This window comes from Fimicolochytrium jonesii, assembly GCF_025526975.1.
Source record: "Fimicolochytrium jonesii strain JEL569 chromosome Unknown EV422scaffold_35, whole genome shotgun sequence".
Taxonomy (NCBI): domain Eukaryota; kingdom Fungi; phylum Chytridiomycota; class Chytridiomycetes; order Spizellomycetales; family Powellomycetaceae; genus Fimicolochytrium; species Fimicolochytrium jonesii.
In genome coordinates, this window is record NW_026515702.1 from 31,296 (window position 1) to 55,787 (window position 24,492).

At 52.9% G+C, this 24,492-nt stretch overlaps 9 protein-coding genes across 9 annotated transcripts; 3 read left to right on the forward strand and 6 right to left on the reverse strand.

Annotated features, from left to right (window-relative positions):
* Positions 1–753: 753 nt before the first annotated feature.
* Positions 754–2,322, reverse strand: EV422DRAFT_544780 (regulator of volume decrease after cellular swelling-domain-containing protein). The gene is made up of 3 exons (XM_053071421.1): positions 2,058–2,322; positions 1,467–1,780; positions 754–1,397 (listed from the first exon to the last, which is right to left on the reverse strand). The coding sequence occupies exons 1-3, from the start codon at positions 2,294–2,296 to the stop codon at positions 1,105–1,107; spliced, it is 846 nt and encodes a 281-aa protein (XP_052921540.1). The 5' UTR covers positions 2,297–2,322; the 3' UTR covers positions 754–1,104.
* Positions 2,323–2,689: 367 nt separating this feature from the next.
* EV422DRAFT_544783 (exostosin family-domain-containing protein) lies at positions 2,690–5,032 on the reverse strand. Its single transcript, XM_053071422.1, has 8 exons — positions 4,540–5,032; positions 4,366–4,471; positions 4,252–4,297; positions 4,126–4,190; positions 3,908–4,062; positions 3,723–3,833; positions 3,461–3,659; positions 2,690–3,361 (listed from the first exon to the last, which is right to left on the reverse strand). The coding sequence occupies exons 1-8, from the start codon at positions 4,875–4,877 to the stop codon at positions 3,029–3,031; spliced, it is 1,353 nt and encodes a 450-aa protein (XP_052921541.1). The 5' UTR covers positions 4,878–5,032; the 3' UTR covers positions 2,690–3,028.
* A 113-nt stretch (positions 5,033–5,145) lies between these two features.
* Positions 5,146–6,699, forward strand: EV422DRAFT_571546 (DUF250 domain membrane protein; the record flags this gene model as incomplete). Its single annotated transcript, XM_053073005.1, has 6 exons — positions 5,146–5,291; positions 5,359–5,420; positions 5,487–5,740; positions 5,828–6,085; positions 6,156–6,299; positions 6,388–6,699. The coding sequence occupies 6 exons, from the start codon at positions 5,146–5,148 to the stop codon at positions 6,697–6,699; spliced, it is 1,176 nt and encodes a 391-aa protein (XP_052921542.1).
* A 19-nt stretch (positions 6,700–6,718) lies between these two features.
* On the reverse strand, positions 6,719–10,152 carry EV422DRAFT_279253 (uncharacterized protein). Its single transcript, XM_053065943.1, has 2 exons — positions 9,357–10,152; positions 6,719–9,268 (listed from the first exon to the last, which is right to left on the reverse strand). The coding sequence occupies exons 1-2, from the start codon at positions 9,878–9,880 to the stop codon at positions 6,838–6,840; spliced, it is 2,955 nt and encodes a 984-aa protein (XP_052921543.1). The 5' UTR covers positions 9,881–10,152; the 3' UTR covers positions 6,719–6,837.
* Positions 10,153–10,346: 194 nt separating this feature from the next.
* On the reverse strand, positions 10,347–12,464 carry EV422DRAFT_544794 (xylose isomerase-like protein). The gene is made up of 2 exons (XM_053071423.1): positions 11,748–12,464; positions 10,347–11,639 (listed from the first exon to the last, which is right to left on the reverse strand). Exons 1-2 carry the CDS (start codon positions 12,405–12,407, stop codon positions 10,602–10,604), a joined length of 1,698 nt encoding a protein of 565 aa, XP_052921544.1. The 5' UTR covers positions 12,408–12,464; the 3' UTR covers positions 10,347–10,601.
* Positions 12,465–13,084: 620 nt separating this feature from the next.
* EV422DRAFT_544796 (uncharacterized protein) lies at positions 13,085–14,423 on the reverse strand. The gene is made up of 3 exons (XM_053071424.1): positions 13,705–14,423; positions 13,223–13,595; positions 13,085–13,152 (listed from the first exon to the last, which is right to left on the reverse strand). Exon 1 carries the CDS (start codon positions 14,395–14,397, stop codon positions 14,125–14,127), a length of 273 nt encoding a protein of 90 aa, XP_052921545.1. The 5' UTR covers positions 14,398–14,423; the 3' UTR covers positions 13,085–13,152; positions 13,223–13,595; positions 13,705–14,124.
* Positions 14,424–14,468: 45 nt separating this feature from the next.
* EV422DRAFT_581298 (uncharacterized protein) lies at positions 14,469–15,770 on the forward strand. Its single transcript, XM_053073370.1, has 4 exons — positions 14,469–15,156; positions 15,198–15,301; positions 15,390–15,505; positions 15,576–15,770. Exons 1-2 carry the CDS (start codon positions 14,489–14,491, stop codon positions 15,298–15,300), a joined length of 771 nt encoding a protein of 256 aa, XP_052921546.1. The 5' UTR covers positions 14,469–14,488; the 3' UTR covers position 15,301; positions 15,390–15,505; positions 15,576–15,770.
* A 4,674-nt stretch (positions 15,771–20,444) lies between these two features.
* On the reverse strand, positions 20,445–22,609 carry EV422DRAFT_279422 (uncharacterized protein). Its single transcript, XM_053065945.1, has 4 exons — positions 22,211–22,609; positions 22,047–22,129; positions 21,850–21,961; positions 20,445–21,775 (listed from the first exon to the last, which is right to left on the reverse strand). Exons 1-4 carry the CDS (start codon positions 22,366–22,368, stop codon positions 20,575–20,577), a joined length of 1,554 nt encoding a protein of 517 aa, XP_052921547.1. The 5' UTR covers positions 22,369–22,609; the 3' UTR covers positions 20,445–20,574.
* Position 22,610: 1 nt separating this feature from the next.
* Positions 22,611–23,216, forward strand: EV422DRAFT_279421 (uncharacterized protein). Its single transcript, XM_053065944.1, has one exon. The coding sequence runs from the start codon at positions 22,668–22,670 to the stop codon at positions 23,154–23,156; it is 489 nt and encodes a 162-aa protein (XP_052921548.1). The 5' UTR covers positions 22,611–22,667; the 3' UTR covers positions 23,157–23,216.
* The last annotated feature ends 1,276 nt before the right edge of the window (positions 23,217–24,492 follow it).

The following is a 24,492-nucleotide window of genomic DNA, read 5'->3' on the forward strand; positions in this document are numbered from 1 at the left end:
GCTAACCTCAGTAATTCGGACCGTCACCAGTGACCACCCCAAACAGACTATTCGATAATTTCGATGAACCATTTTCCGACATCCGATACGATGATCCGAATTCCCGGGCCGGAAGGAATCCAAATATGCGAAAGTTCCACACCAAATTTGATTCCATAGTTGGTGATGAACGGCAATCTATTGGCGTTTGTGGATCCTTCCATTTGGCGCTCTTACGGCGCGGCGCATCCATGGTACATACAGTACATTCCGCCGGAATTCATTTCCTACCGTTACCCGCTCAGACCGCTGTCAAGTTCTATCGACAGGCATGGTCATTTGAGGCGCGAAAGAGCAGAACGACGCGCTTCCACCTTTGGTACTGCAAGATAGTGATGAAGGAAAAGCGCTTCACGTAATATTCTTGGCTTCAAATCACCTCCATATCCTTGCATAGCAGCCTGAAGGGAGGTATTATAACTCACCTATTGCTTGGCGACCCACATGCCGGCGGTCCAACGAAAAGAACCAGACTGCTCTAGGATGGCCCTCGGCGGTTCTGATAACCCCTAGACGCTGCTGGGAGGGCTGCCGGCCTGTCGTCACTTTCTGAGAATGTTATGTAAAGTGTTTCGTGAGTACATATTCATGGAGCTCGAGTGGCGGCAAGGCGCAAGATGAAGGAGCGCCTGGTGGTCCCATACCCGAGTAGGAGAGGGTGTTCCGACAGACCATTGAGCTTGAAGTAAATGAAGCTAACAGCATAGCTGATTTACACCCAATTGGAGTACCGGAAGCATGCAGTACATGTAGCATTTGCAGACAGGACTTATCAAAAGATGCAATAACCAAATCGGAGGGGCACTTCGCTTGATCGTGTCCAACGCGGCTGTGTCTGAAGCCTTGAGAAACGCCTACGTATTGTGATGTCCGCACATCCCACAGTGCAATTGCATGGGTTGAAAGATCTGTCTACATTCATCGCGAAATAGGAACGCTAGTTTTAGTACTGCCGTCTTCCCCACTAGCTACAGATGTATCATGATTTGATGCTTGCTTTGCGGAACTATCAAAGGCTCCCAGTGATATTGGAAAAGGTCCACTTGCTGCAGAACCGCAGCCCCATCACCGCTGCATATCTTCTTCAGCATCGGCAAACTGATCTTCTTGCGCCGATTCCCGCGGTTGCTGCTGTTGTTGTTGTTCTTGAGCCTGCTGCGAAAACGGGTTTGGTCCAGCAAACACCGAGCTGAGGTGATCCAGCGCCGCTTGTTGCAGGTCATTGAGCTCTTGTGCCGATTCAGGCGTCGTGTACCAATCGTTTGAATCTTCCTCGTCGGCGTCTTGGTCGTCCCCTACTTCTGTTGGGTCCGGGTGGAGGGCTGCGCAGGAGGAGATGGCTTGGTATAGTGCGTCCACTGGAATGACAGATCACGAGTAAGCAACTGTGGCTTTCGGTATAAGTTAACATAATAGCCGCAACTTACGTCCAGTAACATCATCCGGAACTAGCCTAAATTCAGGTGTGGAGTCCTCTTCCACCTTCTCGTCATCCTCTTCATCCTCTTCCTCCGCTCTTGCGCTTGGATTGGTAACATTGCCATTGGCATCCCTCTGAGATTCGATCACGGCAGTGGGTAAAGAGTGAGTTTTGACGGTTGCCGAGTCAAGTTGTGCGTATATGTGGGGGATGTTGACGCCAGTGACATCGTCGCCGTGTCGAGAGACGGCATGGATGCCTATTGATGGGTAGTCGATGGCTATGCAGATAGATGTCGACGGGTTGAAGAAGACAATTTGTCTGCAATAGGTGTAGGAGGCGTTTCAGTTTGAGTCCGGGGATACCAACACGTACGAAAGGACGCCGTTTTGTCCGTCGCCTTAGTCAATTCATCAAGCTTGCTAGTCCTTAATGTTATGCAATTCCCGCAATCAGGGCAAGCATGCCCCATGCTTGGTTTTATCCAGCAAACCTTTACGCCCTGACCGTCTCTCCACATCTCCCGGGATAACTAGGTCTCCTGTTCCCACTCCAGCCTGCCGACTGCAACCACCATCCATCCGCTGCTCCCACTCACGTTTCAGCAATGTATAGTTCACCCTTCCCAGGCACGACGCCTGTGGCCAACGCGGGTGTAAACAGTAAGGTCACATTCTGTTGCATGTGGCGAACGCGGGGCAGCAAGGCGGGCTGCTGAGTGGCGGAGACAGCGTCAACCATATCACAGCTCGGCTGCAGCTGTTGCTGCTCGTATGCTTGCCATGTTTGAGTTGGCGAGATCAGTTCGGGAAGAGTGGATGAAATATGGATGGGCATTTTGCGTTGAGGTTCGAACTAAGTTGGAGAGCGTCTAGAGTAGTGGACTTCGGCCTGCTGCTGCGAACGGGGCAGAGCTGTGATTGGATGTGGCGCAGGTGGCGCAGAGCACTTACATAATGCGCTGCCTCCGTCTTCGACAGTTGACCATCGACACATCCGCGTTCCGGACAGCTGAATCCTGAGGGGATCCTGTAAGTCAGTCTTAAACGGTTCTGGTGCGGTGGGTACATTTCGGGAATTGGCGCCCTGAATCCCCCATATCATCATCCGCCTTCCTTACCTTGCAATGTATTATGAATGGGAGCCGGCCAAGGCGTGAACGAAATGCACATCCGCAAATATGAAAGTGCAGCTCTATACACACCCTCATCACCCGACGCTACCACCTACCACAGCTCAGATCTCTCAAACATGGCTTTGCCACACGGGAACGTGTGGTCTTCGATGCCAATACACTCCTGACTAACATGGGCGCATTTATTCGATGAGTGGGAGTGGACACGAAGGGAAGCCGGGCTTAACCTTTTAGGTCTGCACTCAGCAGTCTCCATGATTCCCCGCGTAAGGAGTGAAGGAATTCGACCGCTAAGAGCACGGAGGGAGAAAAATAGCGAACAGAGCACCAAAGCGTAGCATACAGGGAAGACAAACAATGCAAGAGAGTTTAACGGCCAAGTCTTAAGTAGCTACTTCTCCGGTTCACGATAAACTACATCACATGCAGTCACACTACATAGGTGCGGGTTTGTGCTGTCGCCTTGCAAACGCGTCTACCGCAAAGCGTTTGAAGCGACGCAAGGCGACTGCGTCTCGAGCAAGTTGTCGCACCATCATGTCCATAGCATCTCCTGGTTGTGACGGCCCATCGTGCCAGATGAAGTGCCTGCGCACTCGCAACATAGCTTCTTGCATCTCTTTTATTCTTGACTGTGGGATCTTAGCCAGCTCGTCCACAAAGTTATAGCCGGGTTCGAAGATCTTGGATTCAGGGATGAAAATCGCTACCGACTCCCAGTCCACGAAATCCTCGTATGGGAGGATGCACAGGTCACAGATCATCACCTGAGGGAGAGTCCGAGGCGGTTTGAGAATGTTGAGTCAGTGTTGGTAACCCGATAAGATAAGATCGCATCTCCCTGCTGAGAGATGCCCTCAAATTACCGGAATTGTCCCCCCCATCAATAATGAGAACGATCGGCGTGCTGTCCTGATGTCTCCGGCGGTGCTCGGTCCGAAAACGCCACGATCGTTGACCGCTGGTACATCGGAAATTTTTCTGCGTTCGGTCATGAGCACTGCCAGCGTGTCATTGTGCCTCGCGTTCCTATCAGCCATTTGATCTAGAACAGCTTGCCGTATGCTGATAACGATTCCGTCAATATAATAGATCATACCAGCACGTAGAGGAGACTGGTACACTCACGCTGCTGCATTCGCAGGAATTGTCCCGATCCACACAGCGAGTTTATCATGGTTGGAAATGTGCTCTTTTACTTCTGCTTCCCCCATATTGGCGAATCGTGGATCCGGGTATCTGATGAGAACAAATGAGAAGGATAGTCCAAAGCATATTGTTCCCTCGTGAACGGCGCCATGAGAGAGTCTTACGATATAATAATGCTGTTTCGTTCTCGTCGAAATACTTCTCCATCCAACAGTCTCTCGTCTGTTCCCGTCAAGCCCACAGGAAGACTCCAGATTTCGGGCGTAATGTAGTTTATGTTGGGCATGAGGCTGCGCAGATTTGCCAAAGCGCCCTCCCCCTGAGAGAATCGAGGTTTTCAATTGACGAGAACTTCAGATACACATACAAACTGTTCACATACCAACGCGTAATGATCGTGCCCTTTGAAAATCTCTGCCTCCGGTTGCTGTGCTACCCATTTGAATACTTTGCAGTACGGTGTAAATTTCCAATCCACACGAGGGCGTTCAGCAGAAGAGCAACTTACCCTTGTCGCTGTGATCGGAAGGGCCCCACATATTAGACCCTATGCCCTTTATGAGAAATTACCGCTGAGGCATGAGCTCCTGCGCTTCCGAATTATCAATGATGGCATGCTCACCAATACTGGGACCACAAAAGCATCTGCCTCGCTTCTCTTACTCGTGTGGCAAGGATGCAGTTTCAGATACTTCCAGATGTACACCTCTGCCGAATGATGGGATTCACTGCCGGACGGTTGAGTGTAACGCGTATGCAACGGCTTTTCTTAACGGAAAGCTCCTGGAAAACTCACCCATCATTTGGATCCAAGTACGGCGGGTTGCGGTCCAAGACAGGTTGATAGAGTTCCATTGGTACGTCATAAACATGGAAGCGGAACCCACGCCTGTAGCCGTTCGACGTTATCTCATCGCCGAGACACTCGAACTCCTCAAAGGGACGTGTATCTGCTGCTTTGTCGGTCCTGTTGAAGTGGTCGGCTACGGATCCGGGAAGGATACGAAGCAACTTCTCCGGGCGTTGCGCGAATAGCGTAAGGAGTAAGGTGAAGAACACCGTCATGATTGTGAACCCCCCTATAACTGGCAAATACCCCTTGAGGGACGCCGCACACCTACAAAGCCGACTCATTGTCAAACCGCTTTGGGGAAACGTTTGTAGTTGATCAACCGTCGACTAGAAGTGAGTGAGCGGAAGGAAGGAAGAGAGGCGATCGCAGTGACGTAGGATATATTCAAAGGAGCTCCCGATGGAATTGAGCACGCGAACATCTCCCCCAGCAGTGTGCTGGATGATGACTGCGGATTGAACGCGCTCGTTGCTCGATTTACGCGTAATGACTTGCTCTACTCGCGCGCTTGACCTTCCCAGGCCAAAGGCTCCATCCTTGAGCAAAGCGATGTCCAACCGCGAGAACCCGCAGAAGTACTCTGTCCTGCCGCCGGATCGCGACCACAGGGATTCTGAATCTGGAGATGGGAGAGTCATCAGGGAAACGCAAGAAGAGCGGGCCTTGAGCCGCGTGCCGGCCGCGGTGTTTGTGTGGTACGTTCTATAAAGGACAGTCCTCTGGACGCGGTGGAGTGAACAAATGGGTCTCTTTGCCCCTTAGCTTTTGGGTGGCATGCTCAAGCGGCCTGATTTTGTATAATAAATCCGTCTTGCAAGTTTTCCGTAAGTTGAAGGATGGAAAGGCTGGCATTGAGAAAAGTGTAGGCATTGATTGATGTGTAACCCAAGCTAAGCATATTCTCGCAATCCACTCTGCAGCGTTTCCGATGTTTTTGACGACATTCCACTTGGCCTTCGCAACATGTGCCACCCAGATCCTATACCGAACGACAAACATGCTGCAAGGAGTTGATCATACCCCTATGTCGCCGGCGATCTATGTCAAAGCGGTCTTGCCAATAGGCTTGTCCTTCTCGATCAGCTTGATCCTGTGCAACTCCGCGTACATGTACCTATCTGTAGCTTTCATTCAAATGATCAAGGTAGGCCAATACTTTTTGTACGAAGGAATACCACGGGAATCTTCCGCTATTGCCAACTGTCTTACAAAACCTATATCCGAATCCCAGTCAAGCACGTCCGTAATGGTCTTGGTCATTTCGTGGATTCTGGGCGTCTCCAAGCCAAACAGAGCGGTGCTCTTGCCGGTGCTTGTTATCGTTTCCGGCGTTTTCATTGCGTCCCTCGGGGAGTTGGCCTTTTCTTGGATAGGCATCTTTATTCAATTTGGGGGCACGTTCACTGAAGCGGTACGCTTGGTGCTGATGCAACAACTGCTCAGCAGTTACGACATGAACCCTTTGACATCCCTTTACTACTTTGCGCCGGTAAGAAACTCAACAGGATTGTAGCCTAAGTTTCGGGCACTTTGAAACAACATCATCTTCCTTCTTTTAGATTTGCGCAGTCATGAATGGGGTGGCCTTTTATATTTTTGAGTATCCAACCTTGACATCCAAGTATTTTGCCGCCGTCGGAGCAGTTAACTTGGTAGCCAACGGTTACGTGGCGTTTGCACTGAACATATCGCTCGTATTGCTGGTAAGTTGGGCTGGCTTAAAACCTCCGTATCAGGGAAGAAGTACTGAAGTATTCGCTTCACGTCTCGCACACCCACGCATGCACGCAGATTGGAAAAACATCCTCATTGGTGGTCTGCTTGTCTGGGGTCGGCAAGGACATGATACTCGTTGTCGTGTCCTCCATCATTTGGAGCACTCCTTTTACAATGCTCCAACTCTATGGTTACTCGTTAGCCCTTGGCGGTCTGGTGTGGTACAAGGAGCCTCAAGTCTTCGTGCACTGCCTAAGTGTATTACCGCGCTTTTCCGCCTCGCATAGTGCGCCGAGAAGGTTGGGACGACAGTCGAAGTCGGATGCAGAACTTGACGAAGTGCCGTTGGCGAGGAGAAGCACGCAATTGAATGACGACGAAGTGTGAACCGATGTCAATCTGAAGTGTGCTGATGATATGGCCTTTTCGTCAAAGAAGTCTCATTTTTTGAATATGGGGAGGAATGGGGAGGATGGGAAAGGCTAATAACTACTGTGTACATATATGCGTATTCCCAGGCTGCCCCTACTGACATGGTCCCCTATACTGAATGAATTCTTTCAAAACCGCCTTGGTGGACTCCGCCAGCTTTTTTATGCTCTGTTGTTGCATCTTCAAAACAAACAGTCCTGCCGAATGCTCTTGGTTCCCTAATCGGCGGTGGATTTTGCTTTGGGTCTGGCCAGGGCTGCCTTGCGCTGTGACACCCAGGTCTGCCTCCGAAATGCAAATCTCCCGACAGACAGCCAAATAGTCGCTAATGTCCCCAGTCTCCTGTGCAAGGTTTGCGATATTTATGGCAAGTCGCAGATTCCGACGACTCACTTCGGCTACCAATTTGTCGGCTTCTTTCACCGTCAGGAGGAATGTCATTCCGCCATAGACCATCCCCGGTTCTACACACACAGTGACTCCACAACGCTCCCCAAACTCTGCGATCTCGCGGAATATGGCCACGGTAGTCGGGTAATCCCAGCCCAGTTCGTAATTGTGTGTTGTTGGTGGTGCGGCACCCGACTCCTTCCGATTCGATAGAACTATCTGTTTGGCACCGAGCCAACGAGCTAGCAGGCAAGCTGACTGTGCCAGCTCGATAAAGTGCTCCTGCTGCTCGTTTGGTTCCAGAAGGTTCAATGGGTCATTCAACGCGAGAATGGAATGGAGACTGACTATTGAGAATCCCTTCGTCGCCAGATCCTGCGCGTAGTGTTCGGCAGATACTTCGTCTATTTCCAGCCAATTTGGCCAAATTCGTGTTGGGTCGATCGACAGCTTCGAAACGCCGAAAGCCGATAGTATATGGAGTGCAATCACATCCTGACCCGGCAACCAACACGAGTTGCTCACGGCTAGAGTCGATGCAAGTTTTCGACGCAAGTGCCGCTTCAAGTCGCTCAATGTATCGTTCTTGGGGATCAAGTAAGGCTTGTCCATTCCCCACAAAGCCGCATGCGCAGTCTGCAACTGGGATGGGAACAACTCCTCTGCGGGCCCGTGGCGAGGAGCGCTTCGATGCACATGGTTTTCATTGCGACTCCAGAGGGTTTCTGCAATATCCTCTAGGAGTATCGGTTCCGGTGCCAGGTTGATAGTCTTGAGACCCGCAGCGCTGGCTATCTCGAGATCCGGCCATAAGCGTGCCATCGGGTAGAATTGGTACAATCTGGAAGGTTGCTGCTCCGTGACGACTTCACTCGTGATAAGCGTCAGTGCCGCATCCAGATCTCCGCCATAAAGGTTGGGTACTCTTGCAATGAGGCTGCAGGGAAACTGCTTCCTCACAAATGCCTCTATGAGCAAGCTACCTGATGACGCACTTCCCTCTTTGAGAGGAAGGAAGTCATCGGTAACGAGCTGCTCTGGCGGCTCCCCTTGCACCTCGTTGCCGTCCTTCATAGATGTAACAAGGAAAAATCTGTTGCAATTAACGTATCGAAGGTGAGATTTCAAAGTCTCGGCATAGTACCGCTCTTGCTCTTGCGGATCATCTGCCTGATGCTCTGTTTCCTCGTGAGCGATGCGTCGATGGCGGGGATGCACGAAGCCATCGGGAAGGATGCATAATATCGTATCGAAAGAGCATCCGACGATATCAGCAAGATGGGACACGTCGAACTTCTCCGCGAAGTCATCACCGAACACTTTCCCCCATGCGGTCCGCTGGCGAGACCTGGTCACTATCAACGCTTTCCCTTTCAGTTGAGATGAGGAGCTTAGCTGTCCGCGCTGCGGCCGCGTGCGTTCTTTGAGCCACTGCATCACCATGTTCTCGGCGTGGAAAACGCCAGTAATCTTCCCTCCGAACAGACAAATTGTGCGTGCAGTATGGTGTTCCACACATTCACGGTTCGCAGAGCTGCTTTTTAGCTTGGTTTTGCACGAGACAAAGTGCCCAGCGTAGTGGTAGTCCTCGCTAAATCCCTGTATAAAGTGCTGCGCCTGTTCTTCAAAGAGCGGTCGGAGTTTTTGCGCGTCCTCCTCGGTAAACGTTTTCATGAGAGCCTCAGCGTCGGCCGCCTTTTCAAAGCGCCCCAGTGGTGTGTGTGGCACGCTTGTTAGAGTATACAAAAGCTGACCGTCTTCGCCGCGGTACTCGAAAAGAGAGATGAAATCGCCATCGATGATAGTATAGCTCGCCGGTCGTGTATGGTGGTGCGTCGATCGGTAGAGCAATGTGAGGCAAGGCTCAAAGTAGCAGGGAATGCGCTGACTGGATGTCATATGATTATACGTGCAGTCTATGGTGAAGTCGAATTGCTGCCCGTTAACCAAGACGCCGGATTCTCTCTCCTCAAAGCTAGTTACGGCAGTGTTGAACTTGACGCTTGAACCAAGTAAGCTGGTGAAGTACTCTTGGCATCGAACTGGCAGGAAGTTTTGTTCAAAACATCGAAGGACACCCTGCACATTCCTCAGATTGTAGTCGCCATTGTTTACGAGCTCAAAAGCTAAGCCACTATGATTGGGAGCAAGGTGAGGGAAAGATTAGAACGGGGAGAAAAAGCGTTCATGGTCGCTTGTATCTATCGATAAGACGGACGCACCTGGCTCGCATGATTTGGGTTGTAGTTCCCAAATCCAAGATGCTGTCGTTTGCGACGCCGTACAGGTTCTCGTGTATATAACTTGTCAGGTGCGGATATGTCTCACGCATTAATCGAAATCCCTTCAAAGTCTCGCTTCGCGTGTTTGCCGAGCGCGCATAGTGGAAGCCTTGATGAAGCCGAAACTGGTTCCAACGTGATGCTTCCATGAATAACTTGGCATTCCGCTCGAAGAGTGTCACTTCATATCCTTGTTCTAGCAGCACCTTTGTGAGGTGGCACCCATACCAGCCACCCCCAACAATGGCGATGGATAACTTCCGTGCATGTCGGGAAGCTAGTTCTTGCCGAGACAACAGTCTCTCCAAGGGTACCACTGGAGGCGACTGAGATCTCGCGATTAGGGAGCTGTTTGGGCTGTTATTTGCTCCCTTGGTTTGATCTGACACTATCTCTGTAATCTTCTTCAGCGCTGGCCCTTGGTTCGGGTGCTTCAGGCCTATGACCTTTGGAGGATCGCGCATGTTGATTGTGGTGAATCTATGTCGAATGTCTGAAAGGGAGTCCGCTACGTTCCTCTTCTAAGGCTGCCGTCTTGCTTTGGCCACGTCTTGACAGTGAACCAGCCTGGAGCGCTGGCTTCGGTCGCTATGGATCTGAGAACTTTGTCTCCGTCAGAATCACCGCTACGAAGCTGGTGATATTTGCTCGCACACCTCTCCCTTCTGTGCGCCACCGTATGAGGATTGATACGCTTAACTTATAGCGGACTTTCTTGATCAAGCTTAACTCTCACCCGACCGTACTATGCTCAAAGAGTGCCACCAACCTCATCTATACATACGCGGTTTTACGTGATCTTGATGCTTACGTGATACGCGTGAACGCGGCATTCGGGACTGAGTGCGCACGCGATAAAAACCGCTCCGCAAGGATCTCCTCCAACGAACCCTAATACGTTAGCCAGAAACTCCCATTGCAAACGGTTTTGTCGAATCTTTGGCCGTTGACCGCACATTGTGATTTAGTTCTGCTCTGGTGAAGCGAGTGGAAAGAGCTCCCCGCACTCTATTTTGCCACGATTTCGAGTTATTAGGCAACTTTTGCGTTTACGAAATCCACGTTTCATTCAACCGTGCCCCGTCCTCCGATACCCAGAAGGTGTTCACTGCTCCCAGTCAGTGCGTTTCAAAACAGTATACCTCCGCGACACCGATGTGAATAGATATGCAGTCTTCTACGGACTTAAAGACCAAAGTATATATCTTTCACAAGGTGGACTGCGGTTTTCACACGCTGAATATTGTCTTCACCGTTTTTCATCTCGACACTCAACTTGATGGGGCGGTCCCAGATGGTTCTCTTCAGAAGCGTCGCAAAAGCTGCATGGTCACATTGGGGTCTGCTGAAGTCCTCCAGGTATGGTTCGCTAATGTGGACATGGAAGATTATATCTTTCGCCTCTTGAAGGACCGAGAATATGTCGTCCTTTGCCAAAGTCATGCAAGCTAGATCGACGTGAAGCAGAAAGCCCGGATGCCCGACTCTGCGGACGGCGGCCGCGGCTTGCACAGCATTGTAAAGATAGTCGCAACCGTATTGAGGGGGGTTCGCCTCGAGACAGATGACGACGCCTCTCGACTCGGCGTACATGGCTAAAGCGGACCAGATTTCATCGCCCAACTTATGGCACTCGTCTTCAGTCTTGCCCTGCCTCAGACGGTTTTTCGGAGCTCCAACAACGATAGCAGCGGGGCGAGTTCGCTTATGACTTTCGGAAGCGTTCTGATGAATGGTACTACAGAGTTCGATGACGAATTTCATGTGATCGAGAAAGGCGGTCCGCTGCTCGTCGTTTCCTAGGAGCAGGCACGCAGGGCGATCAAAGAGAACCGCCTGAAATGAAGGAACTGAAAATCCTTTCTCTTTCAAGAGGCGGCCAAACTCGGCTGCACGGCCGTCCGCCAGGGCGTTGTGACATTCAGGCCACGAGTTCCAAATCTTTGTAGGAGCAATCTCCAATTGGCGAACGCCCGACTCGCTGAGAAACCGAAGAACCGAATTGCTCTCGGCTTCATCTGTCCATGACCACGCGATGTTCGAGATGACAAACTTTTCGGCAAGGATGTGATGCTTCACAAATTTTTGGATCATGTCAATCGACTGGGATGCGGAGTAGATGTAATTGGGCACAGTAGACCCAAAGTAGGTTGCATTCTTGGTCTGGATGCGGTATACAATCCCCGGAGCGCTTTCGCCCACCTGCGGCACCTTGCCCAGCACCTAGAGTGTGTGTACATATGTGTGTGAACAGTCTTTAGCATATGCGCGCTGAGCCTAGAAGGCAAGGGCCCCACTGATGCCATCAAGTGGGAAATCCAGTCCCCTCACCTCGGGGGTCACTGCCTGGGTTTCTTCCAAAACCCTCAAGATGTCATGCGTCCAGATTGGCTCCGGGAAAAGGTTAACCAATGTCAAGTTGACTGCCAAAGCTGTTTTGATGTCGTCCTCCAATCTTGTCAGGTCATACCACTGAAAGCAACTGTTGCGCTTGATAGCTTCGGGATTATTATTGTTCAAAAGATCGTACAAGTAGTTCTTCTTCAGGTGGGGCCCGTGAAGAGCAGGCAGGCGTACTATCAGGAGATGGGGGAAAAGCTCCGCCATCCACTGCTCAAACATATATCGATGCTTTCCGTAGGGGTGATGAGTCTGAATGCTGGTGGAGAGGTCGGTCTGCTCGTCTTGATCGTCCTTTGCCAGGTTGTATACGTCGATGGTAGATATAAGGACGAAGACTTTGGCTTGAACGGTTGAAAGAACTTCGCGAAGCTGCGAGAGGGTGGCAAGATCTTGTTGAGGATTCTGGTTGATCTTCCACTTTTCCGCGGGGCAGGCTGCAAAGTAGATCTCGTCATAGGACTTGCCACAAAGGGACTTGATGTTCTTAGAGTTGTAAGTGTCGGTGAAGGTGCGCTGCTCGAGGAGGTTGCTTCCGACGAGACCGGTGTACCCCACCAAAGCGGAAAGTTTAGTCTGGCTAGCTGCCATGTTGAATGCCGTCAGGGTATATATGCGACGATACTGACTCGGAAGTGTTGGTTAAAGGGAGCTAGCTGCTCATCAGCGTAGAAACGGTTGGCCATCCTAGTCCAGATCCTAGTCGTGGGGCTCGCGTGTTGCGCAGCGGAATGTTACGTAAGCGCGCGGGTGGCGCATGTCGCGCAGCCTTTCCCTTATGTAGTGAAGTTTTTTCTTTCTTGAGAACTGACCCCGTCGAAGGGACCAACCCCCGCACTACAGTACTTCATATGTTCGCGGGGGTCGTGATAAGGCGCCAGGTTGACCTCTCCACCCACTCCCGGTACGTATTAGCGGCAGTTGATCAGGACAATGTGAACATCCTGTTGATTTATGGTCTTTGATTTTTCAATCAGCTGGGTGCATGGTCCGTTGAAATGCCTTTTTCAATCGATCTTGGCCGTTTCGGAGTAAGGGAGGCCGTCTCTCAATGACCATTAGCGTTTTCGATCTTGTGTGTGAGTTTGGGTTGCTGCTGCATACGCATCTTAACGCACCTTCATAAACGCTCACTGCGACTTTAATTCGTTGTCGCAGCTCAAAATGGCGAAAACCATCTCGCCCCGTCCGGCCTTCTCCGCAAAAGCAAGAAATCATTCGCGGCAACCGCCCTCGCGTCCTCATCGGACGCAAGCAATCAGAGCTCGCAATAACCTTTCCCGCCGCGGCACCTCTTTCGTGGAGGCCGCCACAGCCCACCACTTGACGGTCTACAGTAGGCTGCCAGATATCTCGTTACGACGGGTTGGTGATGTGTCCTTGCTCTCGTAACCTCTCGTAACCAGATATTTGGCAGCCTACTGTACAGTAAGGCTACCGCGCTACCGCGTCGCCATCGCCGCGACCGCCATTCCGTTGGAACAGATTCATTTGGCCTAAGTTGTTCGCTTGGGGCTGGGATCTGCGGCTCCGCGGCTGCCTTCATCTCTTCCATTAACTTACTCGGATTCCTCTCCAGTTACAGTGGACATGGCAAGGAAAATCTTCTTCTCGCCTTTGTGATGCGGTCAAAATCATCCTTCCGATTGCAGCGATCGCCTTCTTCCCGCATCAAACCCCTCACCCTTCTCAGCTCATCACCATTTCCCTGGGATTGGGCTGCTTTGGGACAGAAGCTGCGGCCCAGCCAGCTTTGGATCACCTTGGGGCTGAACGCAGGTAAGCTATCCTCATTTATGGTCGGATATGAATGTGACTTGGGTGGTATCAGGGTTATATAATCTCCTTCATGAACTAATCGTATCTTTTTTTATATCCTTATTACCAGCTGGTTGGGTCGTAGCTTGTGCGTAGACCTCTAGCACACGACCCTTGAGCTCGCCACAGGTTCCTTCATCGGTCCACCCTCAGGGCAAACGGGAACCGGAACGGCCGTGCTTGTCGTCACATCGGCATCAGCAATGCTGTGGCAGCTGCCGCTATCGCTGTCCCTTGCGCTCACCTTGCCCCGAATCACCACCATCTGCGCACACTCAAATTACCGCCAACGATGTACTCCCTTCGCTGTCGAGCAGCCCGCTGCAGTTGGGGGATAGTTTGAGGGAGGTTCTGGAGGGAGATATGCTTGAGGGAGGAGATGAGTACTCGTCATTCGTTTTTGACGTGGGACTGTGGGATTCCGGGGTAGTTAGGGCGGGCCTCGCTGCGGGACATGATGGAGATTGCAGTGCGACCTCACGAGATTAAGTCAGTGGCGGTTACTGACTGTACGAGTAACGCAGGCGTGGGGGTTGGGATTCTCGATGGGGCTGTTTTGGGAGTGGTTTCCAACTCCACATTCGTTCGTCGAACCCTGAAACCACTCCTCACCATCGCGGGTACGGTCGGGCCGCCGATCCTCCTCTCGTTCGCCGCCAACGGCAAAATCGAAAATCAAACCCGCTGACTCGATCTGCACGAAGCTGGCCTCGGCACAAGCGACGAGAAGTCGCGATGCACACGTTCGCACCCACACCGCCATTCCTCCGCTGCCCGCCCGCCCCTTGGTTTTTGTCCTCGCGCCTCCCCCCCCCCCCCCCCCCCCCTTTGGCTGCGCCCCGGCCCCAAGTGGGATGCCCTCGCGGCCCTCCTCCATCCCCTCCGCCGAGAAATCGCCCATCGAGCTGGGGCAGGACTTCGTGCATCTCCACGGAATTGGAGATAGGCTCATATCGACCAAAATGCCGAAATCAAGCAAATCCGCCGACTCCCGCTTTACGCGCCTCTCCTCCGCTCAGGCGAAGAGGAACCGGAATGCCCGGGCCCGGGCCCAATCCGCCATCCGCGACGCTGTTGCCGCTGCTCCAACGAGGAGTTGCCCATCGACCTGGCGCAGAACTTCGCGCATCTCCACGGAACTGGAGGTTGGCTCATATCGACCAAAATGCCAAAATCAAACAAATCCGCAGACTCGCGGTTTACGCCTCTCTCCTCCGCTCAGGCGAAGCGGAACCGGAACGCCCGGGCCCGGGCCCAATCCGCCATCCGCGACGCTGTCGCCGCTGCCGCCGCCCCCATCTCCGCCGGTCCCGCCCTCGCTCCCCCCACCACCACCACCACCTCCTCCTCCTCCTCCACCACCACCACCACCACCACCCACAGTGTCGCTGCCGCCGCTGAGGCCAGCTCCTCCGCCCCCGCCGTCGCCGCCCCGGACCTGTCCACCATCCCGGGCATCGACGCCTGGGCCGAGCAGAGGAGCCGCCTCGGCCGAGCAGAGGAGCGCAAATCCCGCGACGCTGTCCGCCGTCGCCGCCACCGTCTCCACCGGTCGTGCCGCAGTCGCCCTCGCTGCCCCCACCATCACCACCACCACCAAACACCCACAGTTCCGCTGCGGCCGCCGAGGCCAGCTCCTCCCTTCGCTGGTTTGTCCACTGGTTGAGGTAGGTAAGCCATCCGTAAGGAGTTCGCGGTGGTGGGCTGCCGAATAGCGAATATCCGTATTCATGAACGTCCTTCGCGTTTTCTTAGGAGACTCGTGGACGGGCCTCCTGCCGTCGTTACCGCCCGCACCGTGTTGGCAAAGGCCGAGCAGCTTGAAAAGGAGAAGCAGAAGACTGTGCGTATGCAACAAGGACTTCCAGCCAGTACGTACCTAGCGACTTCGAGCAAATTCACGTCAGAAATGCAACCCCTCTTACAAAGACATTGAGGTAGGCAAATCCGCAAGATATACTGCTGTGGGCATTACACTGCGGCGGAGGAAGCTCTCACAAGTCATGGCTCCTCCCATGATTGTGATAAGGATAGGGGCTGCCGGGCGTCAAGAGACTGTATTACATGTAACTCTTGGTAATACAATCTCTTGAGAAATCGCCATTGGGAAATGGAATGGCCGTCGTTGTACATCGGGGTCCTTATGTTTACAGTACCCGGTGCATCCGGCTAGGGCGCATCGTGCACGAATCATTTTTAACGGTTTGGTGGGCACCCGCTACAAAAGCCACCCTACTCGGTTGTGGCTGGATTTCTGATGCAGTATGAGACCAGCCGCGTTCGTTCATGGTTCCTGTCGCCTGGTTGCCACCAAACCTTCCTTTCCGGTGACCTTTATTCGCCGAGCTCCTTTCTTCCAATCATCCAATAACCTCTAATCTGGTTGATGGCTCTCCAACAGTTTCCCCCATCACCTACACAGAATGACATCCATGCAGCTCCATATTCCCGACGCAGAGTGTACAAACATGTCGGCCGTTCACGGGATTCATCTGGACGTCATCTTCACGTTAATATATCCAAGCAGACTTGGGAAAGTGCCCTCGCCCTGCACACCGTCCCCACGACAGATACCTTGACATGACCAACCAAACTGGAATCTATCCCCAACGCACAATGGAATGGAACGCTCATCACACATGAATTCTTCCAGCGCTTCTGGATCAGAACAATGTATATAGCTGTTTCCGGCCATATGCCTAGTACCTTCCCGAGAGAACCAGCCAGCCGATTTCTTGCGGATCTACTCGCACGCCTGCGCCATAAAACGTCACCATCGGCAGGCCATGTCCAATACTCATGCCACTCGTGCCATATACTACTGTAATATCCACCTCTGGCTCGCGGGGCGCGATCCGGAGGCACGTCGGAAGATTTCCCTGGGCCCAGGGAGCTATCAACGCGCGACCATGGGCACGAGGACCTGCAATTTATCCTCCTGACGGCAAGAGAAGGCCTTGAGGCCTGTCGTTCGGTCTTTGGGTCCACGCTGAAAGAATTCGGGCCAAGCTGGAAGACCTCATTGAGAGATGGACATAGGACGTGCACGCAGTTCCGTCCGTCGCGTCTTTCCTTCCGCCGACTTCCGACCAGATTCTCAAGCTCATCGTCGCCGTCGTTGCCAGACGTCCTGCACCCGCTTTGCACACACCAGGGCTTGACCCAAATAGGCGTCCAGCACTGGATGGATTTGTTACATTGAGCAGACGTCTGAGCGCTCAAGGCTGGTCAATGGCCAAGACGGGGCATTCTTACGATGCGCAAATTATATATTGAAAGGATGTATATTACAGGATCGCAAGCCTTTGACAATATTATGGCAGATGGGAGTAGTTTTCGACGAAGAAGTACAAGTTAGTGCTAACCCCTCTGGATTCCCTCTCGAAAGAGTTATGTGGGCTTGGGACCACCGTCGGCTCATTAATTAGCCGATTGTAATTGGACAATCGCCTAACTTATTTGAAGAACAGCGAAAAAAGCAAATGCACGTACCTCTAACCCCAACCGGCCATCACGACCAAGGAACGATGCGACGGGATGTCCAACCCGCTGCGAAGGGTCTAGATTTCTCTTAACCAGCGACCACATTGCCCTGCTCTTGTTCCTTCCAGAGCACCGAAGCCCGACCCAACGTGGTCAACTCCAAGGGTACTAATGGATAGCCGGAAGCGGTGAAGAAAAGTGAGAGGGAGTGCGGATGAGGGTGTTCTTTTATACTCCTGCGCTGCCTGCTTGCCTCGCGCGTTCGCTGAGCTTTCGCTGAGCTTCGCACGCTCGTTTGCCCCTGGGCCTGGGCCCGAGAAGGGATGCAAACTCAGCCCTCGGGCCCGCCCCTGTGAGAGCATGGCCATGCTGATTCCACAAGTACAGTATGGGGTGAGGCGTATCTAAATGAGATTGATTGATTGCCCCACACCGTTCACATATCGCTAGTCGGATGGATGAGAGCAGGACGGAAGCAGTCTATATATCGATACAGTATATATATGCGAAGCTGGAAGTGTGGAGATCACACCCTTCAGAAACCTGCCGATCGCCAAGGAACACCGCCGCATGGATGACAGCGGATGACGCGTGTTTCGGTGAGTTTGGGTTGCGCCCTTTCTTGAACATTCGGCAGCGAGAAACATGCCCCAATGACCCACCAATGACCCCTTTAAAGAACTGAGGATGACACAGAATATGGATAAACACCGTTGTTTACAGCCTGGCTACGCATGCTGCATCCATCTCGCAGAGCTTGCGAACCGACCCGATTTGGAACAATGTCGAGAATGTGTGCATCCGCCGAGCAGCGTGTTGGGTCTGTCTAGCCCGTACCTGGCCTTTCATGGTGACGGCGGTTGCTGCCAGCGACGAGGAAATGGGGTCTCGACGGACAAGCTGCGGACAAGCACTTGATCATGAGGAGTTTTTTTTCATCCATTGCGACCATTGCGTTGTAACTGAAGATGGGCGGCGATCCCATCCTCTGCCGACAGCACGGTCCACGGAAGCGAATGTGAACGGCATCGCTTGCCTCTATCAGCGGCGTCCGCATCCGTTCCGCGGCGTGAGCAGCGTTCCACCCCGTATCTGCCCCGCATCCGCCGTATCGACCCCGTATCCAAGAAACGCCGGGTGATGTCGTCTTAGCCATCATGATTCCGAGTAACTTATTTGTGATGTGATATAAGACCGGCAACTTCTATGGCGATGGCACGCGCGGAGCTCGGCCGTTTGACGTCTCTTTCTCAGTGCCAGAGTTGGGGAAACGTTAGACGGTTGTGCGGAGGAAAGAATAAATGTACAGTACTAGCGCATAACATGAGTTCCTCAATGCCAGTCAAAAAGTAGAAATCACACTGCAGACACGGAAAGCCGCCGTCGCCGAACCATCCATGCCGATCTCCAACGTCCTCCCCGCCACTGCGACATTGCTCTTTCAAAGAGGAAGTTTCCTGCCTCCGTCAACACCCTGAGCCGTAGATTTCTCTGATTTCATTGAAGCTTAGAAGATTCCAGGACCCGAGATTGCCATCCGCATCTACAAGCCTCTCCACAATACGGTTTCAACCCCAGTCGACTAGGACACAGGTGCATCACCTGGGATGAATCCCAGTCCACATCCAACACCCTCGCGATGAAGCCCATCTTGTTGAAAAATGTATCTAGTACATCAACAACGACCAAGACGACCCACACCAGACCATTGCTGCCGTCACTCGCTCACAATGCCCAACCACATCCGCCGAGAGAATTGGATAGAGAAAACCGATAATGAGAAACGCGGAATATACAAGTCGACTTCTCGGTTGATGCCTCCAAGTCGGCAGATCCGGAGCGATGTCGCGGATCTCGGATTTAACCAACATGCGGGGCGGATCCAGAAAACCAGGAACGCTAGCTGATGGTGTCTCCTCTCGAGTTCTGCCTTTCTACTGCAGAGGACATCGATGATCGGGGGCTCGATATGACCATTTGGGTTTGCTACAACCCACACCGCATTGGGTTCCCATAAGCTGTTCGGCGTGTAGGACGGGGACCGAAAACCCATGCTGGACAATGTGCTCCCGATTCGATTGGCGGACGGGAACGACTACATCATGATCGACGTGTTCCCGGACCTGCTCCTGCACGCTCCCAACGCATGTGTCCGATATGACCCTTCCCCCGGCCGGCGGGCATCATACAGGGATAGTCGTGTTTGAGTGTGCCTTATCCAGCTTCGGTGGCAGTCTCAAGTGGTTTCCAGGTTCTCTGTTGTGACAGCCATCTATATAATCTCTGATGCATGATCCATCGAGAAAGGGTGAAAAGATCTGGTTCGCAGAACGGTTCCTTGCAACGCCCCCCCGGCCTGCCTCAGAGGCGGGGATCCCTCTTCCAAGCAGTGCATCTGACTGTTTAGCCTTCATCTCCCTTAGTCCAGCACTCGCAACCCATTCTCCGCGCCTGCTAAGACCCTCCTGTTTCCCTTCATCCTACTGCCCCAACGACCCAAACTCCGCTGGACCCACTTGTCGGTGTCATCCATCCCAACAGACCTCCCGTGCACGGTTACGGCAACGACCTGAGTGGTGTCGATGAATCTGGCAAGGGACAACAGAGTGTGATGGACCCCCCCGACGACCAGGCGAACGAACACGGTCGTGAGACGCCTGAGGAAGAATGGAATGGAGGGGTCAGGCTAACTTTTTTAGATCTAGAGTTTGGGCGGGTTGTTGTTTTCGTGAGCACGCTGTCCGAATGCGTCAGATCACCCCGAATTTGATCCAGCGTTGGCTCGTTCCACTGTACAGTACAGGCACATATCTTCCCGCCCGCACAAAACAAACCATCCCGACATGCCCCCCAACCCCCCACCAGCGCTGACAGCCACGTCCAACATCCCTGGAAAAAAAAAAGAACCAATGTTACAACACGTCCCCACGACGCAGCCGTGGACGGACACGGGTTCGCGTTTCCGCACCGGTAAGTCGGTTCGGGACGCACAGACGCCGAGAGGCATACACACTGGATATCATCGTTGGGCGGTGGATGGGAGACGCGGGGGGGGGGGGGGGGGGGGGGTGAATGATTGCGTTGTGGAAGCGGTTTTTTCCCCTGTTTCTGAGGCCCAGAAATCAGAATTCCATCTCAATATTGACGTTGAGGCAATTGCTCGCAATGTATGATATCATTAGTATTTGTCTGAAATAAGAAACACATCGAGTTCGGGGGGAAGTTTAACTCTACCACGCACAGCGTCAGTGTCTATCAAGCTACTCTAAGCGAGGTGTTGTAATCAAAGTGTCTAAGGAAAACGAATGTCAGGGGTATTGTGTCGTATCAGATTCCATAGAATGAAAGTATCTACACTCCTCTACTGTCCATCTTTCAAGCTCCCATCCGTAGCCGCACACTCAAACTTGGCATCCAGAGTCGGCACCTTCATGTAGGGTGACTTGGTATCACCTGTTTAGTAAAGGAACAGAGGGGGAATGAGAAATGCCGCACGACAAACCGAATAAGATGCAAACTCGAGTACTGAAATCCCATCCGGTAGTAGTCGCATCCTCAGCTCAACATGAGAACAGGGAAACTTACCGAGACATTCCGCAACCGTGACCCACTTGTACTTGTTTTTATAGTTCTGGATGAACCAAGGCGTGAGGGTCGTGACGGTAGTCTTGACAACGCTGTGGTTAAGTACGATGGTCGCGCCCTTCGCCATATCGTTTGTGAGGTATTGCTTAGACTGCTCGACAGAGGCGCCGTTGGCGTCCTCGGAGGATGAGTCCCAGTTGATGACGTGGTAGCCGAGGTTCGACAATTGAGCCACAGCCGCCGGGTTAGTCGATCCAAACGGCGGGCGCATGTACGTAGGCGCCATGCCGAGGATCTTCATAAACGCGTCGTCGTTGCGTCGCATCTGGTAGTTGAGCTGGTCGTGGGAGATGGTGGCGATGTCCGGGTGGGCCCAGGTGTGAGATGCGATCTGGTGGCCTGCGGCGAGGATGTTCTTGAGATCCGCGGCGTAGTCAAAGAGGCAGCCGTAGTTGTTGCCGTTGACGAAGAAGGTAGCTTTCATGCCGGCGTTCGCGAGCTCGGAGAGGAGCTGCGCGTCGTAGTCGTAGGGGCCGTCGTCGAAAGTGAGGGCGGCTTTGCCCGGCACGGTGCACTTGGTGATGATCTTGCCGTTGGGGATGGGGACGCGGGAAGGGGCAGGGTTGGATGTTGCGGTGGTCTTGGTGGTAGTCTTGGTCGCGGAGGTTGTGGTAGGCTTGGTGGGGGTGGTTGTGGTTCCCGAGAGGCAAGGGAGACCGCCCCAGCCGGCTTGACAGCCAGCACCGCAATATTCGGCAGTGGACCCACAGAACCCATATTGGGAGCAGCAGTTGCCATTGTCGCAGACAGTACCCGCAGCGGGACCACAAATGCCGTCGGTAGAGGTAGGGCGGGCGGTAGCAGAGGTCGTGGTCGTTGTCGTTGTCGGACGGACGGTAGTAGGGGGAATGGTCGGACGAGTAGTAGAGGTGCTTGTCGGACGAACGGTAGTAGGAGTGGTCGTCACAGGCGGGTTGGCACCGCAGGTACCAAAAGCAATCTGGCATCCAGCACCACAGTGTTTGGCTTCCTTTCCACACCAGCCTCCACTGCTACAACACCATCCGGACCAGCTGTTCCCGAAAACATAATGATCAATACATGTAACGAAGGTTTTGTGGTACGCGAGGGAATGTTGTGTAGTTACCATGCGGTTCCAAACGCACTTCCACAGCGTCCATCAGTAGTGACTGGAGGCTTGGTCGGAGTGTTGGTAGGGGTAGGAGTGACGGTAGGCTTTGTGGTCGTGGGGGTCACGGCTATCAATGAAGGCAATGTCAGAATCAAGCAAACGAACGAAAGATGCACTTGCGCCTAAAATCAACTCTCGACCGTCAAACTCACCATTGCACTTTCCAAACCCAGCCTGACAACCAGCTCCACATTGCGCATCCGTCTTGCCACACCATCCGTTCTGGCCGCAGCACCTTCAAATTCAAAGAAAACCCATCCCATCAATCAAACAACCCCAACACATTGTTCCAAAAAAAAATGTAAGAAGAACCCACCAATCCGGCGCCCAACACACAAGCCCGCCGTTAGCAGGTCCGCACTTCCCGTCCGTGGTCACAGGGCCACCGGGGGCAGGAGCAGGCGCGGCGTGGCTGAGACCGACGAGCGTGATGGTGAAGGCGGCCGCGCGGACCAGGTACTTTAGGGAGGACATTGTTTTTCTTGGATGGGGTGGGGGTGAGGAAGACCTGTGGATGGGAGGTGGGATGTGAGAGGGAGGGTTTAGAGGGCAATCGTTGACGAGCGTGTGCGTTGCCGCTGGATTTCCCACGGGTTATGTTTGCGTCCACATAGTGTGCCTTTTCCGACGAGGCCAAAGTCGCCCCCTTTCCCACAGCCGTCCGGTGCGGCCGTTCCACTCCACTCCCCACTCGCACGCCACTGTGGGGTATGCAACAACTCACCTGGAATTGAGGGTTCTGGGTGATCCTTGATGGGCGACGAGGCTTCTTGATGAGAGCGTCCTTTTATCTCTCTCTCTCCCTCGCTCCCTCTCTCCCTCTCTCCCTCTTGTCCCCACCCACCGCTCGCACAAGCCGCTTTCTCTGCGCGTCCCGAATAATCTCACATATTGACCACCAAGCCCACCCGCGTGCAAGTGTAGAATTTGAGAGTGGGGAAAACCGACCGTCGATAAAATGTTGTGCAGCTGACACAGACGGTTGGCGTTATGTGACTTATGTCGCGTACATCGCGCCCGACTTCCTGGTAGCGTCAACTGGGGTGAATTGGAGCATTTGTGGCTTCTGCCCCAGATGTGCCCCAGATTCGGGAATGGCCACAACCGATTGTGGGGGGCAGATCAATTCTTCCCCGACGTCGAAAACAGTCAAGCAGTGGGACGCAACGCTCTGTGGGCGATATGTAGTATCGAGCTATAAGGAAGGACGCTTCGGAGATGTCGAAAACACCCGCTTCATGGAGGGTGTGAGGCTCACCTAACATGCATGCAGGGTCCGCCGAAAGATCGAACATTTATTCACGTCCGACAGCGAAATGAGGAGGGGGTCGGGACTCTGGACGCGACGTCTTCACCACATCTTCCAAGGCGGATTCCCCCCAATGCGTGCGATTATTATGGTTATCTGGGAGCCGCTAGATTGCCCTGACTTGGAACCTTCCAACCCTTGGGCGAAGCTAACGTGGTATCTCAAGAAAGGACAATTGTACAGTACCAGCGGTGGGAGCGTTGCCGCGTCACTGGAAAACTGCTGGATAGAACACGTTCCGGCGGGTTAAGTCCACGAAGGAGGATATTCTTGAATCTTCGCCAGAGCTGCTCTCGTATCATGACGATGAGTTTCGATTTCGCATCATCGATTGTGATTGTAAGCACGCCGACTTTTTCTGACCTCTGAAATATTTGGCGAGTGAGACACTCCGCCCTCAACACAACGCACAGAGTCTGTACAGTACGTCAAGCACGGATTAATCAAACAAATGGATTTGAGAGATACCGAAGAACGCCCCGAAGTGCATAAATGAAAAATCGGCATTCATCGAAAAAAGTTGGATGCAGTGTTGAGCAATGGGCATTAGAGCGAGATATGTGCACGTTCTCTCATGACGTCCCAGCAAAGCCGCCAGATATATCCGTCACCACGCTTCCGAAGAAAGCTCCATGTGGCCACTGAGCAAAACAAGCGCAGAGAATGGCTTCGCGAGAAGACTGAAATGTCGTAATTAAACAATTAAATGTCTTGCTTCCCGCGCTCTGATAAACGCGTGACAAATGAGGATTACCTAAGGCGAGAATCCGCTTCCTCGCCCATCCTGCCCCACTCAGTTCCTCCCCACTCCTAACGGAAAGACTAAGCGACCTATGAGATCTCACAGGCCTGGGGCGGTCCTTCGCAGCCGGTGTCTTTAGAGAAAGCGCTCTGATTGGCTGGAGTGGGCGGTTGCTTACCATGAAACAACGAGCGATTTTCTTCCCTCCCTCCCTCTCCAGAACCACTCTCGCCCGTGGGAAAAAAGAGCGATCGGTGACTGGCGGATGGGAAGAATAATAGATTGTGCTGATTGATGATGAGGAGAACGAGCGACTCCCCAGGGTCCTTCTAATTGGGGTTACATGCCTTTGACTAACTACCCCCACCCACCACTACTCCCTACTAACTACTCGTCACAACTGGTCAGTGTGGTCCTTGTCGGAGCGTCGCCTGTCGCCCAAAAGAGAGAGAGAGAGAAAGAGGGGAGGGAAAAAAGTCACACTCGCACAACTTCACACTCCACTCCACTCCAAACCTGTGCGCTGTCGATTCTTTACGCGAGAGAA

What these genes read in the sequence shown, in the direction of transcription:
- EV422DRAFT_279421 (XM_053065944.1), top strand. Translation starts at nt 22,668, where the DNA reads ATGAGAGCGTCCTTTTATCTCTCTCTCTCCCTCGCTCCCTCTCTCCCT.
- EV422DRAFT_279253 (XM_053065943.1), bottom strand. Translation starts at nt 9,880, where the DNA reads ATGCGCGATCCTCCAAAGGTCATAGGCCTGAAGCACCCGAACCAAGGG. An exon ending in ACCCAAATCATGCGAGCCAG is followed by an intron (nt 9,269 to 9,356) that starts GTGCGTCCGTCT and finishes TCCCAATCATAG; the next exon opens with TGGCTTAGCTTTTGAGCTCG.
- EV422DRAFT_279422 (XM_053065945.1), bottom strand. Translation starts at nt 22,368, where the DNA reads ATGTCCTCCCTAAAGTACCTGGTCCGCGCGGCCGCCTTCACCATCACG. An exon ending in TGGGTTTGGAAAGTGCAATG is followed by an intron (nt 21,962 to 22,046) that starts GTGAGTTTGACG and finishes CTTCATTGATAG; the next exon opens with CCGTGACCCCCACGACCACA. An exon ending in AGTGCGTTTGGAACCGCATG is followed by an intron (nt 21,776 to 21,849) that starts GTAACTACACAA and finishes TTTCGGGAACAG; the next exon opens with CTGGTCCGGATGGTGTTGTA.
- EV422DRAFT_581298 (XM_053073370.1), top strand. Translation starts at nt 14,489, where the DNA reads ATGCCCTCGCGGCCCTCCTCCATCCCCTCCGCCGAGAAATCGCCCATC. An exon ending in AGCGCAAATCCCGCGACGCT is followed by an intron (nt 15,157 to 15,197) that starts GTCCGCCGTCGC and finishes GTCGTGCCGCAG; the next exon opens with TCGCCCTCGCTGCCCCCACC.
- EV422DRAFT_544794 (XM_053071423.1), bottom strand. Translation starts at nt 12,407, where the DNA reads ATGGCAGCTAGCCAGACTAAACTTTCCGCTTTGGTGGGGTACACCGGT. An exon ending in CCCAGGCAGTGACCCCCGAG is followed by an intron (nt 11,640 to 11,747) that starts GTGAGGGGACTG and finishes CACACACTCTAG; the next exon opens with GTGCTGGGCAAGGTGCCGCA.
- EV422DRAFT_544796 (XM_053071424.1), bottom strand. Translation starts at nt 14,397, where the DNA reads ATGGCGGTGTGGGTGCGAACGTGTGCATCGCGACTTCTCGTCGCTTGT.
- EV422DRAFT_544780 (XM_053071421.1), bottom strand. Translation starts at nt 2,296, where the DNA reads ATGCCCATCCATATTTCATCCACTCTTCCCGAACTGATCTCGCCAACT. An exon ending in GAACTATACATTGCTGAAAC is followed by an intron (nt 1,781 to 2,057) that starts GTGAGTGGGAGC and finishes CACCTATTGCAG; the next exon opens with ACAAATTGTCTTCTTCAACC. An exon ending in TCCGGATGATGTTACTGGAC is followed by an intron (nt 1,398 to 1,466) that starts GTAAGTTGCGGC and finishes CTGTCATTCCAG; the next exon opens with TGGACGCACTATACCAAGCC.
- EV422DRAFT_544783 (XM_053071422.1), bottom strand. Translation starts at nt 4,877, where the DNA reads ATGAGTCGGCTTTGTAGGTGTGCGGCGTCCCTCAAGGGGTATTTGCCA. An exon ending in CTTTTGTGGTCCCAGTATTG is followed by an intron (nt 4,298 to 4,365) that starts GTGAGCATGCCA and finishes TTTCTCATAAAG; the next exon opens with GGCATAGGGTCTAATATGTG. An exon ending in TTCCGATCACAGCGACAAGG is followed by an intron (nt 4,191 to 4,251) that starts GTAAGTTGCTCT and finishes CGTACTGCAAAG; the next exon opens with TATTCAAATGGGTAGCACAG.